The sequence below is a fragment of the Barbatula barbatula genome (assembly GCF_947034865.1).
Source record: "Barbatula barbatula genome assembly, chromosome: 2".
NCBI classification, from domain to species: Eukaryota; Metazoa; Chordata; class Actinopteri; order Cypriniformes; family Nemacheilidae; genus Barbatula; species Barbatula barbatula.
Genome location: NC_136767.1, coordinates 25,743,437 through 25,759,368, shown reverse-complemented (window position 1 = coordinate 25,759,368; position 15,932 = coordinate 25,743,437). Strand labels below are relative to the sequence as shown.

The 15,932-nt window shown below is 40.2% G+C and overlaps 1 protein-coding gene across 1 annotated transcript; it reads left to right on the top strand.

Moving 5' to 3' along the window:
• Positions 1–1,896: 1,896 nt before the first annotated feature.
• On the top strand, positions 1,897–9,437 carry LOC306902873 (2-hydroxyacyl-CoA lyase 2-like; the record flags this gene model as incomplete). The annotated part of the gene is made up of 15 exons (XM_079471751.1): positions 1,897–1,920; positions 2,283–2,484; positions 2,571–2,698; positions 4,575–4,713; positions 4,884–4,995; positions 5,107–5,206; positions 5,424–5,521; positions 6,465–6,601; positions 6,722–6,856; positions 7,633–7,747; positions 7,872–8,041; positions 8,138–8,208; positions 8,354–8,425; positions 8,699–8,804; positions 9,259–9,437. The coding sequence occupies 15 exons, from the start codon at positions 1,897–1,899 to the stop codon at positions 9,435–9,437; spliced, it is 1,788 nt and encodes a 595-aa protein (XP_079327877.1).
• Between the last annotated feature and the right edge of the window lie 6,495 nt (positions 9,438–15,932).

Sequence of the window (15,932 nt, the reverse complement as noted above, 5' to 3'; positions counted from 1 at the left end):
GTGCGCGATGATGCATTGAAGCCTTTTGGTCTGTTTTTATGAAAGAGAATGACTAAATGTTTTAAAACCTTACGGAAATGAACCATGTTTTTTGGTGCATTGTGTACTATTGGAAAAATCATGGTTAAAAGCATGTGATGGGGACCTTTATTTTACTTTCTCTGAAGATTATTAATGATGATAAAAACTAAGGTTACGTAAAGACACCATGAAACCGGTGTATGTGTGTGAGGTCAAAGGTCATGTTGTAGAACATGTGAAGAGAGGTTCAGTCTTACAGAACCTCAGTCAACTCTTAAAACACAACAGAACTAAAGACAAACACCAAACACATGTGATCCGTTCACACTTGAGCGCTGAAATTCACACGCATGTCACGTGGCCAGCTAAAGCATAACACTATGTGTATTTTCCATCAAGGTTTAAGGTTAAAAGTTATTATGAATATTTTAGAGAAAAACTATGATTTGGTTTGTGACTGGTCATCAAACTGCATGATAATATATAAGAAAATGCTTTACAGCATATTACTGCACAACTGAACCACTATAATATTGAGATTGACAGCTGAATTCTGATTTCACATCTTTTATTTTTCACCATTTTTCAACAGGGGAGTAAACATTGTGTATTTATCATTCAACAGCTTTTTTATTCAGATTTTTTTAAATGTTTTTTTTAATCTTAACAAAATGGATTACACAACAACACAAACAGGAGACTCCACCCACCAACTATTAACAATAACCATCTTATATCCCAAATAACATTACCTTACATACATTTTTATGATAATCATATTTGAGTCAACTCTCTAATAACGGGGACTCTTTCTAAACTATATATTTATTATAAAATGACTTTTCTCACATCATCTTTGGAAGCATCTTGGTTTTAAAGAAGTTTTCCAGGACCTGCAGGTTTGACATCCAAGCGTCATCTCGGGCTACGGGTATAATGACGTGGTCTTTTGTGGTCCACACAACGAAGTAGCAGGTTTGTCTTTCAGTGAGGTGTAGCTGCCCCTGTACTTGGTGCCAGTAGTGATGGTCTTTGCGCAAGCTGTTAGTATCTCCTTTCTTACTGAGACAGAAGCCCTTCATTTTCACTGAATCATTTATTGTCATGTCTCTTGGATTGTAGGGACACTTGACCTCCAATATTTCAGATGACCCCACCAGACCATCTGGAGACGCTCCCAACACTCCTGACGGAGAAAGCCACAAGCCGGACTCCTGGACTTGCTTCTGAGTTGAAGTGGTGAATGTCTGGATGGCATTACGCTCGTTCTCAATACCCCACTGTACAGCTGGATTACCCTCCAGGGCTTGATGCTTTCCCAACACCTTGTCAAGAAGTGAACCAGTCGCATCACTTGACATTAGGACGTCTCCAAAGTTGCTGGCAGTCAGCCTCCCTCTCCTAAATAAAAGCCATTTTGGATTGTCGCGCTGACCGATTGTTGCCTCCTGAATGGCCTTCCGTTCCTCCTCCGTCAAAGCCATACTGTCCAGGATCACTTCAGGCCCCTGATGACAGACAGACTCTACAATGCTAGGAACTGAATGTGCTTCCATGGTGTGAGGTTCCTCTTCTGGCTCAGGTGAGTGACAGGTCTGAGTAGAAACATACATACATTAGGTTCATATAATAATACCTATTGAATCTTTGTGCAGTCAGAGACTGAACACAACTGAGATTATTAAATAAATCATTTTCATTTTATTCAACATCACATCATCTCCTGCCTGCTGTTCTTCCCTTCATCTCTGTATCTACCTGGTGGTTCGTTCACAGTATTCATATTTTCTGATTTAGTCATTTCCTGACGAAGAGAGAACTAGCCAAACTGGAGTTTGGATCTATAAGATCTGCAAGCATATAGTCGGATCTATCATGAGAGAAGCCAAGACATTCCCGGTAAACCTAAAAATTCCCGGGTTGGATCCCAGGGGATGGCAGACAGGTGTGCACGCGCAGCTCACTGCATCACAAGCCTTGCTGTCTTTGATCTCATGCGCCTATTTGACACTTAAGCATTCTTGTTGTATTGCCAACACTGCAAGTTTTTACTGCAACATTGCATGTAAACACGTTCGTGCAGAACACCTGTTTTGGCAGATATCCATAAATCAGGACAGGGAAACACCACTCCCACAATCCGACAATGTGTCTATTATTCTATTCTCTTGAGGCGTATTCTCCTCCCCTCGCAGTGACAAAGATTGTTGCATTATACACCAGGGAATGTTATTCTAACTGTCAACGTCTGTGACACCCAGACAGAAAGTAAGAGTCCCCGGCATGGAGGAGAGAGCGTGGCGGAGGTCCTGCGGGCTCACGGGGTCAAATTCGTCTTTACGTTGGTGGGAGGACACATCTCGCCCATCCTGGTGGCCTGTGAGAAACTGGGCATCCGCATCGTCGACACGCGGCACGAGGCCACGGCTGTGTTTGCAGCCGATGCCGTGGCGAGACTTTCCGGTAAGAACAAATCTAAGAAAGCAAGAGGGTCCTTCGTGTTGCATGAGGATGTTAGATGGTGATAATCTAGTGTTTTGCCCCTGTAGGCACAGTGGGTGTGGCTGCAGTCACGGCCGGACCTGGACTGACCAACACTGTCACTGCGGTGAAGAACGCTCAGATGGCCGAATCTCCTCTGCTTCTTATCGGTGGTGCAGCTGCTACTCTACTGCAGGTCAGAAAGTTACTTCAAGGTTCACTTTACATACTCTCTGCTCAGCCTGGCGTGCTGGAACACCTCTGCCTTATCTGTTCCTCATATCGCTATTGGTGTGAGATTATATCAGGTAACTGTCCGTCACAGAGGTAACCCCCTGACCGCAACAGTGAGGCTCTGAAAGTAGAAATCATTTTATGAATTTAATTCTAAAACTTGAATATAACATTTCATGCGCAAGTTGTGAGTTTAATATTGAGTCTGTCAACAACTGTGTGTATAAGAATGCTTAACATGCTTTCTCTGCACTCATGAGATTGTGGTAGTGATGAAATTACAGGGTTTTATCTCCATGTATCTCTGACACAGTAAACTGGATGTGTATTCATCACCTCACCTCAAGGCTTATCTTAACTCTCCTGGTTCCTCCCGCCCAGTACAAGTGTACACACAGAGAGCAAATAAGTCAGCAATTACTTTTATATTATTATTGAACCGCTCTACCCGGGATCTTACGAAGCATGTTGAAGAGAAGAAACGCACTAGAAAGAAAATAACAAAGCAAATGATCTCATTTCAGTATGAACAGAAGAACAGGTGTACAGGGATGAAGCTTAAGGAACGGAGCTAAAGAAGAAACTTCAATGTTTGCTTCATTTTTTCTTAAGAATAAAATGACATGCTTTGTTTCTACTTGCCCGGTCAAGAGCTTACAGTATACTTATCTATCAAACCTTTCAGTGTAACAAGCACGTCGCATTCTCATGTATATATTAACACGAAGTGTTGAGTGACATTAATGATCAATTATTGTGGAGGGATTCTTTCGCTCATAATTTAATATAGAGGAGTCTCTGACACCATTGTTTGCGCATAATATTTCCTTCTGGAAGACGTATGATGCCAAACAATAAGCTATTAAAAGTAAACTGCTAGCTAGCATTATGATGTTGTGAACACTTATTCTTGTATTATAAAGTCGTTACTTTATATTTGTCGGAATACTTGTGACATTCAATGTTTCGACTTGCTCTGAACAAGAATGTCATTATATCATCATCATTATATTCAAATGAAATTCCGCACTGCTAAAATAATTTTTATTTTTGACGAAAAAGGGTTTAAGCATAAAATAAATAAGTCTATTTATCACAAAAATCTATTTATCACATATAAAAAGAGAATAGTTACTTTCACACTAAATGCTAATGATTTGTAAAAAAAAAAATTCGGCCAATGGTCAATAATCTTTTTTACATATTTAAAGCACAATAAAATGTAAATGCTCCCCTAATTATTTTATATATTTTAATAAGTAAAATTCTGAATTTGTACATATTGTGTTACGCTGAATGACAATGTAACAGTATTTCAACCAAATTGTGACTTTATTGTCCAAGAAACTTTACGTTGTAAGTAAAAAGACATTTTACTTGCATTTAATGTGCTTTCTATGGACACAAAATCACTTTATCAATTTATTTCGACCCATCTGTGAAGCTATTCTAACTTCTGATGATCTTTATGGCAAGAACATAAAACTCCTTTTTTTAAATAAAATTAGGATGTGGATATAAATATGTGAGTATTGTCCTCCTAAGAATGTTTTGTCAATCTGATCCCATAAATTCTCATTGGTGCTGAAAAGTTGCAGACATAGTATATCTTACTGTAAAATACATTTGATATGAACATTCTGTTGAGTCGTGTGTGTAACGTAGAAGAGATCCTAGCTTAAGACATTAATTGTTTATGTTAATACAGCGAACAGTAATATTTTAAGTGTGTGTCATATGTGATGGTTTTGTGATCTGTTATAAATATGAAAATCTACAATTTGTACAAGAATAACCCACCACTCTTCCTCTTGACATTCGATTTTTGTGTTTTTTAGGGTAGAGGAGCCCTGCAGGATATTGACCAGATGTCTCTCTTTAAACCCCTCTGTAAGTTCTGTGCTTTAGTGAGAACAGTGAGAGAAATCGTTCCTACTGTGAGAAAAGCATTGGCCGTGGCACAGTCTGGCACACCAGGTAATGCTGCGAATGACCATTTTTTCATTTAATCATTTATCATTTTTGTGAGTGATTGAAACATGTCACTTTTCAGACAAGTTAAGATATAGTGAATCACACTTTTTAGAGAGTACATGACCTGACTCTGTGTGCATAAGTACAGTTTGATGTGTATAACAATTTCACAGGCCCAGTGTTTATCGAGCTTCCCATAGACACGCTGTACCCTTTCCATGTGGTGGAAAAAGAGTTTGCCCCTAAAAACACTCCCAAAGGTCTTATGGGCAAAATCACTGCACGGTAAAACATTTCTCACTTTTTATTTCCTCCAATTTTCTTACGCTTTATTTCATTATTAAAGGAAAGGCAATCACTTTTACGTTGAAAGTGTTTTTGTTTGTTATCCGCCAGGTATCTTAAAAATCACTTATCTAACTTATTTGCTGGAGCTTGGGAAAACCGTGATCCCTCCCCACTTCCCGTTCACATCCCGCAGGCCACAGAGGATGAGGTGAGACCTGTCAATCGTTTAATGGCCATTTGAGATGTATTATTAATTGCTTTTATGGTTGCGTCACATTAGATCTCATTTGATTCTCATCATCTTTAACATGAACCATAACAGGGCAGAATGAAATGATCTAGAAAGCTGTGACTTTTACTTCAGACACGGCAGATTAGATCTTATTTACATGACTCGGTATTCAAGTTGTTTCATTCATTTCCAGATTCAAAGATGTGTGGAACTGGTGAGCCGAGCCAAGAAACCCGTCATACTGTTGGGCAGCCAAGCAACCTTGCCGCCTACACCTGCAGATGATGTCAGGTCATTTAGCCATTCTGTCTTTACCCAGTTTGTGTCATACTCGTTCATGGAGTAGTTCATCAATCCCCTTCTGGATATTCAACCTATTGTCTTTGTGGTGCCAGTCTAGATATTTAAAGACACCCCTCCTTCATTAAACAGTAAACATTAAACATTTAATATTGACATATACTGGTTGACACCTTTACATTTTTTTAAATCATATCGTGAAAAAACCCGTTCTGCTACTTTAGACCTGCTTACTATTTATTTTTCTTTGCAATAAAGGGCATTAGAAGTATAAAATAACACTCAAAAAAAATTCTCTCAAAAAATTATATTCTCATGTGGTTCAAAACTTCTGGTTCATTTTTATGTGGAAAAGAAAATATGTTGAGAAATCATTTTGGGGCCAAGTCAATGGGGCGGTGTTGTTTGGCTACCAACAAATATCTTCTTTTGTATTCTGCAGAACAAATATTTATTTTTCTTACAAAAAAAGAGTTTAAATCTTGGTGTGAACTATCCCTTTAGGTCCGTAGTTCTCAAACGTTTTCCTTGTTGTACAGTGCATTTTCGACCCTCCCCAAAATAAAGTCGCATAATCCTAAACTAGAATTTTAAGAAACCAAAAACATATTCAGTTATACAATGCTGAAACATAAATAATTTTGGTTATTTTTCTAGTGTTTGATTGCGTGAAAAGTATGATACAAATTCCGTGTCCCCCTGGATCAATCTTGGGGCCCCCAGTTCGAGAACCACTGCTTTAGGTCCAAAGGGTTTTTATGCTCCATATGCAACCAACACAGTTACTGTATGTATTGAATAAATTGATCATATAGAATAATGCTTTAGTTGTGTAAGCATGAGCCAAAAACGGCAACAATTATTGATTTATAGCACCCGGACATGTAACTCATGGTTGAAGTTTGAACTCTCTTTTTGGATGTGTGTCTTACAGAAAGGCCCTAGAGTCTTTAGGCATTCCTTGCTTCCTGGGTGGGATGTCCCGGGGCATGCTGGGAAAGAACAGTCTACTGCACATCAGACAGAACAGGAGAGATGCCTTGAAAGATGCTGATCTTGTGCTGCTGGCAGGTGAGTAACAGCGCCATCTAGTGTCTTTTTATTTTCTATGGTTTTATACTGTTCGGAATGCTTAGAAAACTAAGCTATTCTTTTTCTAGATGTCAATACATGATTTGTTTTGGTTTGTAGGCACAGTGTGTGACTTCAGATTGGGTTATGGAAGGGTGCTGAACCGACAGAGTAAAATCATTGCAGTTAACAGAGACAGAAGTCAGCTATTGAAGAACTCGGACATGTTCTGGAAACCAACAGTGGCCATTCAAGGTGAAGAAGTGCAGTTTAATTTCTTTCCTGAATACATAATGTATAATACATTAATGAAAATAAAATTCTCTGTACTATAGTATTAACTATAGTATCTAACTAGTTTTAATTCATTAACTGTAATAGGCCTATACTTAATTGAACACCCTATACCGGAGTATCTTGACATTTTACTACAGTTTACTATAGTAAATATTATAGTATACTCTACTACAGTATTTTATCATTTGGGCACATCATTTACATTACACACTTACAATCTTGTGATCAATGTTTTGTAAAGAGACTGTACTTTATTGTGTATATTATATGTATATAAAATATGTATATCTTTTGGGACCTTTTGAAGTTTAAAAAGCTCTGCACTAAATAAACTAGAATCAAAATCCATCTGTAGTGGACATGAAATGGTAAATGCGTCACATGATTTGGGAGGGGTCGTGAGATATGTAGGAAGTGGTTATCGGGCACCTGCTCACCTGTTGTGGGTCAGGAGGGGGTGAATGGGGAGTAAGTGTACTCTTTGTTGACCAGCAATTTATTTTTGCAACATGTTTGTGGAGTAATAATTGGAGTATTGGAAAGCTTTCTGTTTTTTGTATGTATGATGTCCTTTTTGATGCGTCACAAATACAGCACTCCCAGTTTAGCCGCTCAGCGGATTACAGCTACATCCTATTTGTATAACTTAAGTTATAACCTGTGTATACATACAGTACATATACACTACTAAAAAAGGGGTTCTACACTGACAATTTATTTTCCAAATGTTTCAGGCGATGCTGGCTCTTTCCTCCTGCGTCTCTCTAAAGCCCTCAAGGGACACAGATGCCCAGAGGAATGGCCTCAAAGTCTGAAAGAAGGAGATTACGTCAAAGAGAAAACTAACAGGTGAACTTTCCCCACCTTTTCTATTCTCGCTTGCATGTCAGCTTTGTCTCAGGAGACTGAATGTGTAAACCTATGACCTATAACTCCCTTTAGTTTCATCTCGCTGCCTATTTGTTTATCTCAGAGCCAAAGCAGATGAGAAGACAGAGATGCATCTGAATCCTCTGAATGTTCTGCACCGGGTGGATGAGCTTTTGAATGAGGACAGCATCATAGTGGCCGCCGGGGGAGATTTTGTCGGCAGTGCTGCTTATATCATGAGGCGGCGCGGCCCGCTGCGCTGGCTAGACCCAGATTAGCAGGACTATCGATATTTTTTGACCTGTTTGTGAACATCTAAAGCACCGTTTTGAAGGAATTGATGATTCTGTTTTCTGCTATTCACTCCAGGAGCTTTTGGGACTCTGGGTGTTGGAGGAGGTTTTGCTCTGGGGGCCAAGCTCTGTCGACCTGACTCTGAGGTAAGACTGTAAAGAAGTTAAATTGTATTGAATGCTTTGATATTGATCTCTGTTTGACCAGAGGACCTAGCTGACCTGACTGTAGTGACATTTGCCCCAGTTATTGAAACAGCTTTTCCCACGTGGTGCGATGTGTGTGTTACAGGTTTGGATCATTTACGGTGATGGTTCCCTTGGATACAGTGTAGCTGAATTTGATACCTTTACACGCCACAAGGTGGGGAAAACACGGCCAAACCTCACATATAAATAGTTTACATATCTATTTAAAAGACAGGACAGGGCGTAATAGGGTTTTGGATTACATTTGATTTATTTACAAATGAATTAAAAAATCATAACATTTTTAACCCTTTCCATATGCGATCAACAGCAGATGAAGCATGTTATGTGATTGTCCCCATAGACTTATATTGTAAGTGCATAATGCATAAATGCAGTATATAAGCCAGAACGATTGTAAATGAGCTGTTTTTTCACGTCATGTCAGACACCAGTGATCGCTCTGGTCGGAAATGATGCCTGCTGGAGTCAGATCTCCAGAGAACAAGTGCCTTTGCTCGGGAGCAATGTAGCCTGTGGTCTCGCCTTCACAGGTGAGATGGTTTACTCTAATAATATTTTCAAAATGTTGTCATAAATGTAGGATTTAGCACGAGTTTGAAGTTTACAGTACACCTCCCGAGTCTTCAAAAAAATATGTGGATCAAGATGTTTTTCAGAAAAAGGATATTGTTGCATGTATGTTCTTTGACCTGTGATGTCATATTACTAACCAGGGAAATTATTTACTTGAATGTTGTTGTACCGTACAGTTCAACTACGTGTAAAATCGCTTTAAAAGAGAAGTCTGGGTCACAGTTATTTACCATTTTTCTTATTTAGTAATTTATTGTTGAGTCTTCCGTAGCACCTGTGACATTATAGGATTGCATAGTGTCCAGCAGTTGTACACTCAAGGAATACAGCAGCACTGACATTTGACTTTCTTCTATACTGTATTTGGATACAAAAGTATGAATTCGTTTTTTTCTTGTTTTCTGCTTGCAGATTATCACATCGTAGCTGATGGCTATGGGGGCAAGGGTTACCTGGTTGGGCGACAGGATGAGTCACAACTTGATGACATCATTAAAAAGGCACAGAAGGAAAGTAGAGAGGGAAAAGCCATTCTGTTAAACGTTCTGATTGGGAAAACCAACTTCAGGGAGGGCTCTATCTCCGTCTAAACAGCGACACTGTGCACGATCCTGCCTAGAAACCCAAAGTTCTCTTTTATGTTTTACATTTCGATTTTATGTTTTAATTTTAAAGCCTAATTAATTTATATGCGGTGCACATTTCAGTACATTTACAGACTGACTTGTTAAAACAAAAAGAAGTTAAGTTATTGGAATGGAAGCAGAGTATCAAATGTGTGCAACAACATACCAGATTGCAGCGGTCTTGTAACTAGGACAGTTTTTAAAGTTAAATTGGGTGAAACTCAGAAAAAGGACAGGTTGTGGTCATCTTTCTCTCCACCAGAAATAAGACAATATTTCGCTCAAAGAGAGCTGATGTTTAATACATTTTTACATTGTGACATTATTTCATAAGTAAGCACATACATTTACCCAATGTCTCAGTGTTGTATTGGGGAAATAAGGCTTATTTTTTTCTTGTAATACTTAATTTGACAAGTACCATGTTGTAGAATTTGTTGTACTGGCTTTAATTTATGCTTATTTTATTTATATTACGTACTGTATTACAGTATGAGAATCACCATTTAGAATAATGAGAATTATTGAAACCTCCTATACAGGACCCATAACAATGAATTTTTTTTATTAATGTACTTTCTCCTTCCTCCATAGCATTACACTACTGCAAAGGTATTTTCATCTTCAAATAATGTCAAATTAAAAGATAAGATGGCCAAAACTGTGACTTGAGCACTAAAGGGCAAACCACTAAATGTTTCCATATGTTAACACTAGTATTGACAAGAACCAACGAAGCCCAAAAAAATCAGAGACAAGTGTGTGAACGTTTCTTAGTCTTGATATTTATGTGTGACAGCGTATAAATGTATGAGAGTATATGAAATTATATAATCATTCAATGTATTAATAACAATATCATATTTTTTTATATTTTGCCAGTTCGGGAAGCAAGTTCTACACGTACGTCTACATTTTTGTTGGCTTAATTTCCTCCTACACACTACAAACTAATCCACCAGTGGCGGCTGGTGAAAAATATTTTAGGTGGGGCTGTTTGTGTGTGTGTGTGGGCATCTGGGGGGATCCTCCCCCAGAAATTTTTTAATTTCATAGATGTGATTTCCTGCATTCTGGTGCATTTTAGTCCATGTCCCTGGCCTATACCAATAAAAGAACTCAAACCAGTCAATACCAATGGTCTAAAAAGACAATATTAATTTAACTGCCATGTAGAAATCAAGTCTCACAGGTAATGATAATGAACAAGTTACATCGCTCAGTGTCCAGATAGGAAAAAGTGAACAAAAAAAAACAAAGCAAGCATAGTTACATTACTATTAAGATCAATATTTTAATGGCAAATGTGTGTGAAATGTGGTGTGGTGAGTGAGAGAGAGACTGAGTGAGTAAGAGAATGACAGCGTGTGTGTGTGTCTTTCAAAGTGAGTGAGTTGGAGAGATAGATGGAGGGTGAGTGTGTGTGTGTGTGTGTGTGTGTGTGTGAGAGAGAGAGAGAAAAAGAGAGAGTAAAGAGTAGAGAGAGACTAAGATATGGTGTCTGTGACAGATTTGTGTATGAGAGAGGTAGATAGAGTGAATGCGGGAGGGTGTGTGTGTGTGTGTGTGTGAGAGAGAGAGGTAGATGGAGTGAATGCGGGAGGGTGTGTGTGTGTGTGTGAGAGAGAGAGGTAGATGGAGTGAATGCGGGAGGGTGTGTGTGTGTGTGAGAGAGAGAGAGGTAGATGGAGTGAATGCGGGAGGGTGTGTGTGTGTGTGTGAGAGAGAGAGGTAGATGGAGTGAATGCGGGGGGGGTGTGTGTGTGAGAGAGAGAGGTAGATGGAGTGAATGCGGGGGGGGTGTGTGTGTGTGTGTGAGAGAGAGAGGTAGATGGAGTGAATGCGGGGGGTGTGTGTGTGTGTGTGTGTGAGAGAGAGAGGTAGATGGAGTGAATGCGGGGGGGGTGTGTGTGTGTGTGTGAGAGAGAGAGGTAGATGGAGTGAATGCGGGGGGTGTGTGTGTGTGTGTGTGAGAGAGAGAGGTAGATGGAGTGAATGCGGGGGGGGTGTGTGTGTGTGTGTGAGAGAGAGAGGTAGATGGAGTGAATGCGGGGGGGGGTGTGTGTGTGTGTGTGTGTGAGAGAGAGAGAGGTAGATGGAGTGAATGCGGGGGGGTGTGTGTGTGTGTGTGAGAGAGAGAGAGGTAGATGGAGTGAATGCGGGGGGGGTGTGTGTGTGTGTGTGAGAGAGAGAGGTAGATGGAGTGAATGCGGGGGGTGTGTGTGTGTGTGTGTGAGAGAGAGAGGTAGATGGAGTGAATGCGGGAGGGGTGTGTGTGTGTGTGTGAGAGAGAGAGGTAGATGGAGTGAATGCGGGGGGTGTGTGTGTGTGTGTGTGAGAGAGAGAGGTAGATGGAGTGAATGCGGGGGGTGTGTGTGTGTGTGTGAGAGAGAGAGGTAGATGGAGTGAATGCGGGGGGTGTGTGTGTGTGTGTGTGAGAGAGAGAGGTAGATGGAGTGAATGCGGGGGGTGTGTGTGTGTGTGTGTGAGAGAGAGAGGTAGATGGAGTGAATGCGGGGGGGGTGTGTGTGTGTGAGAGAGAGAGGTAGATGGAGTGAATGCGGGGGGGGTGTGTGTGTGTGTGTGAGAGAGAGAGGTAGATGGAGTGAATGCGGGGGGGGTGTGTGTGTGTGTGTGTGAGAGAGAGAGAGGTAGATTGAGTGAATGCGGGGGGGGTGAGTGAGTGAAGGGGATGGAGAACTCTTATTTGTACAGGAACTTTGCTCGTCTATCTTTCTGAGTGGCAAATCTCTCAATGACCCTTGTGTTGAAATCTGGAATGTCCCGTGTGAGTTTCTTCTCTATAGAGAGCATAGCCAGAGCGTTGAGGCGATCTTGTGCCATAGTGTTCCTAAGGAACGTTTTGATCCTCTTTAAAGTAGAGAAGCACCTCTCTGATTCTGCTGTTGTCATTGGTGTGGTGATGAGGATCTTGAGAAGACTTACAGTTTCAGTGAATGTGTCTTGAAGGTTATTTTCCATTACAACCTGAAAGAGAGCCAGTGCACCACTGCAACCCTGGAAGTCCTCATTTTCATAGATAAGGGACAGTTCTGTTTTAAGTCTGGCTTTGTCCAACATGGGATAGGCTTCCACCGTGGTTCCTAGTGCTGAATCTGGGAACTTTCTGCTGTGTTGTGGGAACAAGTCTCCTTGCAACAGAGTGTCACTGATGAGATGATTGGTGAAAGAAAACCTCTCCTTGGCATGGCTCATAATGGTATCACACACCTATGAAATTAGACATAATTGTAGAAGAGTAAGCACAGAAAACATTAAGTTTTCACATTTCTCAGTTCAACAATACAATAAAATCAGCATATTCATAGCAGTTACAATTTTGTTATGAGCAAGTAAGTTTTATTAATTACAATACAGACACTAGCTCTCACTCACTCGCTCGCTCGCTCGCTCTATTGGCGGTCTCTATCACTCACTCGCTCGCTCTATTGGCGGTCTCTATCACTCACTCACTCGCTTTATTGGCGGTCTCTATCACTCTCTCTCTCGCTCACTCACTCACTCACACACACATACACACCATATAGCACTAATTAATAAAATCACAAATGTGAAAAAAAAGTAGATAGATTTGACAATTCAGAATACAAAAATGTGCAAACAAACACAAATACATATAGGCTATAGAATACAGAAACAGAATTTCTGTTACTGCTTACCTCTATTGCCAGATGCTGTTGCGTTTCTTCTCCCATTGCCCTCCGTCTCTTCGGGGGTGGTTCCTGTACGGGTCCCCTATACTCCTCATCCTCAACTAGAGAAGGAACGGAGTCCCTGATCCAAAATAAGTTTCACAAGTCACTGTCCACCCTGAAATTACTGTATCAGAAACCAACTTGCTGGAGATATAAACATAATTTTAATAAATCTGTATTAAAATATGTGCTATTGTTGTGTTGGGCCTAGTCAATGTTATCTAGATTCATCACAAATAAATTCACTAGTCTAACATGGTGGCAAAATTGTAATATTTATGATAGGTTCTGTTGTGCTAAGCCATGTGGATTTATGTTTTTATTGTTTAGGCTGCATAAGCATGTTTTTAGCCAATATGCAAAATCATAGCCTACCTGATCACCTGTATGCTGTGAGTGAACCTCTGGGTGATCCCTGCGATGAAGACAGAGTCTATGTTCCTCTTCTGCAGATGGTTAAACAGCATGTCTACATGTGGCATGATTTTGTGGAATAACGCCAGGATGAAACAGAAAACCTCATCTTCCAACATTCTCATACAACCCCCGGCCTCTCTCTTCGATATGGCATCAAAGTCTCCTCTGTCTCGAATGGTTTGGAAGCACTTAACCAGTTCATCTTTGTGCTCGTAAACTGTGTTAACAGCACGACTGTGGAAGTTCCATCGCGTTGTTGAAGCACCTGGAAGTCTGTGTGCCACCACTTCATCCAGCAATGCCGTTCGTTTGAATGACTTGGAAAAAAATGTAGAAAACCCCCAATGTCTGAAAAAAACTGCCCGATCTTTGGGATGTTGCCTGCTGCATAATGAGGTTCAACTGATGCGCATAACAGTGAACGTAGTATGCACTCCCGTAGACGTCTTGCACTATACGCTGCACTCCACCTGTAGCACCCCTCATCACTGCGGCACCATCATAGGCCTGGGCAATTCATTTTCTCTCTTGTCCCGCAGGAAGGATGGTGCTCAGCCTTTCCAATAATGCAGTGGCAATCGTATCAGCGGTCGCATTTGGAAGCGCGATAAACTCAAAAAAACGTTGTTGAATGTTGTTGTGGCCATCTATGTACCGTAGCACAAGCACAAGCTGACAATGAGTGCAGATGTCGGTTGTCTCGTCTGCCTGAATGGCAATATAGTACGACTGTTTCACCTCTTCCAGAATGCGGTCTCTGAGAACTGACAACATGCGCAGTGTACAGTTCATTTTGCACAGAATTCGGCCTAGCATGGCTAGCTTCACAGAGTTGTCCATATGCACTCTTGCCCGTTCATGTTTCTTAATGCGTTCTGACATATGTTTCAGGTCTGTCACCCCTGTCTGTGTACACGAGCTATCACAAGCACTTGTTTTAAACAGTAAGAGAGGGGGTAAACTCTTTGCGTGTCAGTTGGCAGCTGACACGTTACCCGTCACTCCTGCCTCGCGACCAGTCACTGTTTTACGTGCCTGCCACAAGATCGGTCACTGTTTTACGTGCCTACCTGTAGCGCGATTATGTTATAACACGCATGCGCACTTTTGTATTTTGACAACGTCATCAACGAATATTTGTTACACAGCGTTTAAAGTCTTATTTTTATGTTGTTTATGCTATTTATTTCGCTGTGTTATCATCCTTGGGTCCGTAATTTTGGGCTGCTTTCCTGTATTAAAATGTGATATATAAATACAGTTTCATCAAAGCTAAACGTATTAGCTAAAAATGATAAAACCAATTATTACATAAAATTTGTTTAAAATGCTAAATATAATTTCAACATATTGTGGTGAACACAGCCAGTATGGAAAAAACTTTTAATTGCAAGCAAAAGTATATTACAATTGTTAAATACATTTTCCCACATGGTGTATTTATCAAAAATAGCATAGAATGATACTATAATAGTTACATGTGTAACATGAACCATATTTATGAACTCCCATCTGCTCAGAAAGGTCTGTGTTATACACATATTTATAAACTTATTTATTAAACTTAATTATTTATTCTTTTAAAAAATATTAATTGATATTTGGGGAACATTTTACGTTTAGTTTTCTAATTTGTTAAACATGAAATACATAAAGTTTTGATGTTTAGAATGTTAAACTGTTTCTCTACAAATTTTTTAATAAGGTAATGATTAGACATACAAAGGAGTATATGTGTTCAGTGCAAACAACTAATTTCAGTGTTAGACAACTTCAGTTTCATTGTTATTTTACAGTTCATAAAGCCATAGCATTTGGAGCATTCATTTGTACTATTTAATACTACAAAACAATCCAACATAAGTAATGTAATGAGAGGAAGCAGTGAAGCAGAGTATACAATAAAGGCCTGTTTTAACAGATTGGATAACAAGCAGAATCAGAATGTATCACACCCCAGAAAATTCACACAACTTCTTAGAACAAAAGCATCAATCAGCCCCCAAACCCACCACCCAAAGACAAACACCACCACTCATCCTCATGATGACATTGAATTGGAGAGGTCTGTGAAGTTAACACACTAATCTATGAGAGAGATTTTCATAGTCAAGTTGTTTATTGTCATTTGTCCAGCGTGACAAAAGAGAGAATAAAACACACCAAGGACAGTGTGGCGAGCAGGGCGGGACGAGAGCCGTGAGGGATAAGCGCAAGGAATCGGTCGCGTGAGTGATAATGAGTGTCAGCTGTGCGTGCACCGCTCCGGAAGCATAAGAGAGGAGCGACATGAGTGTATGACAAGAGAGGACCAGGCCCGAACATG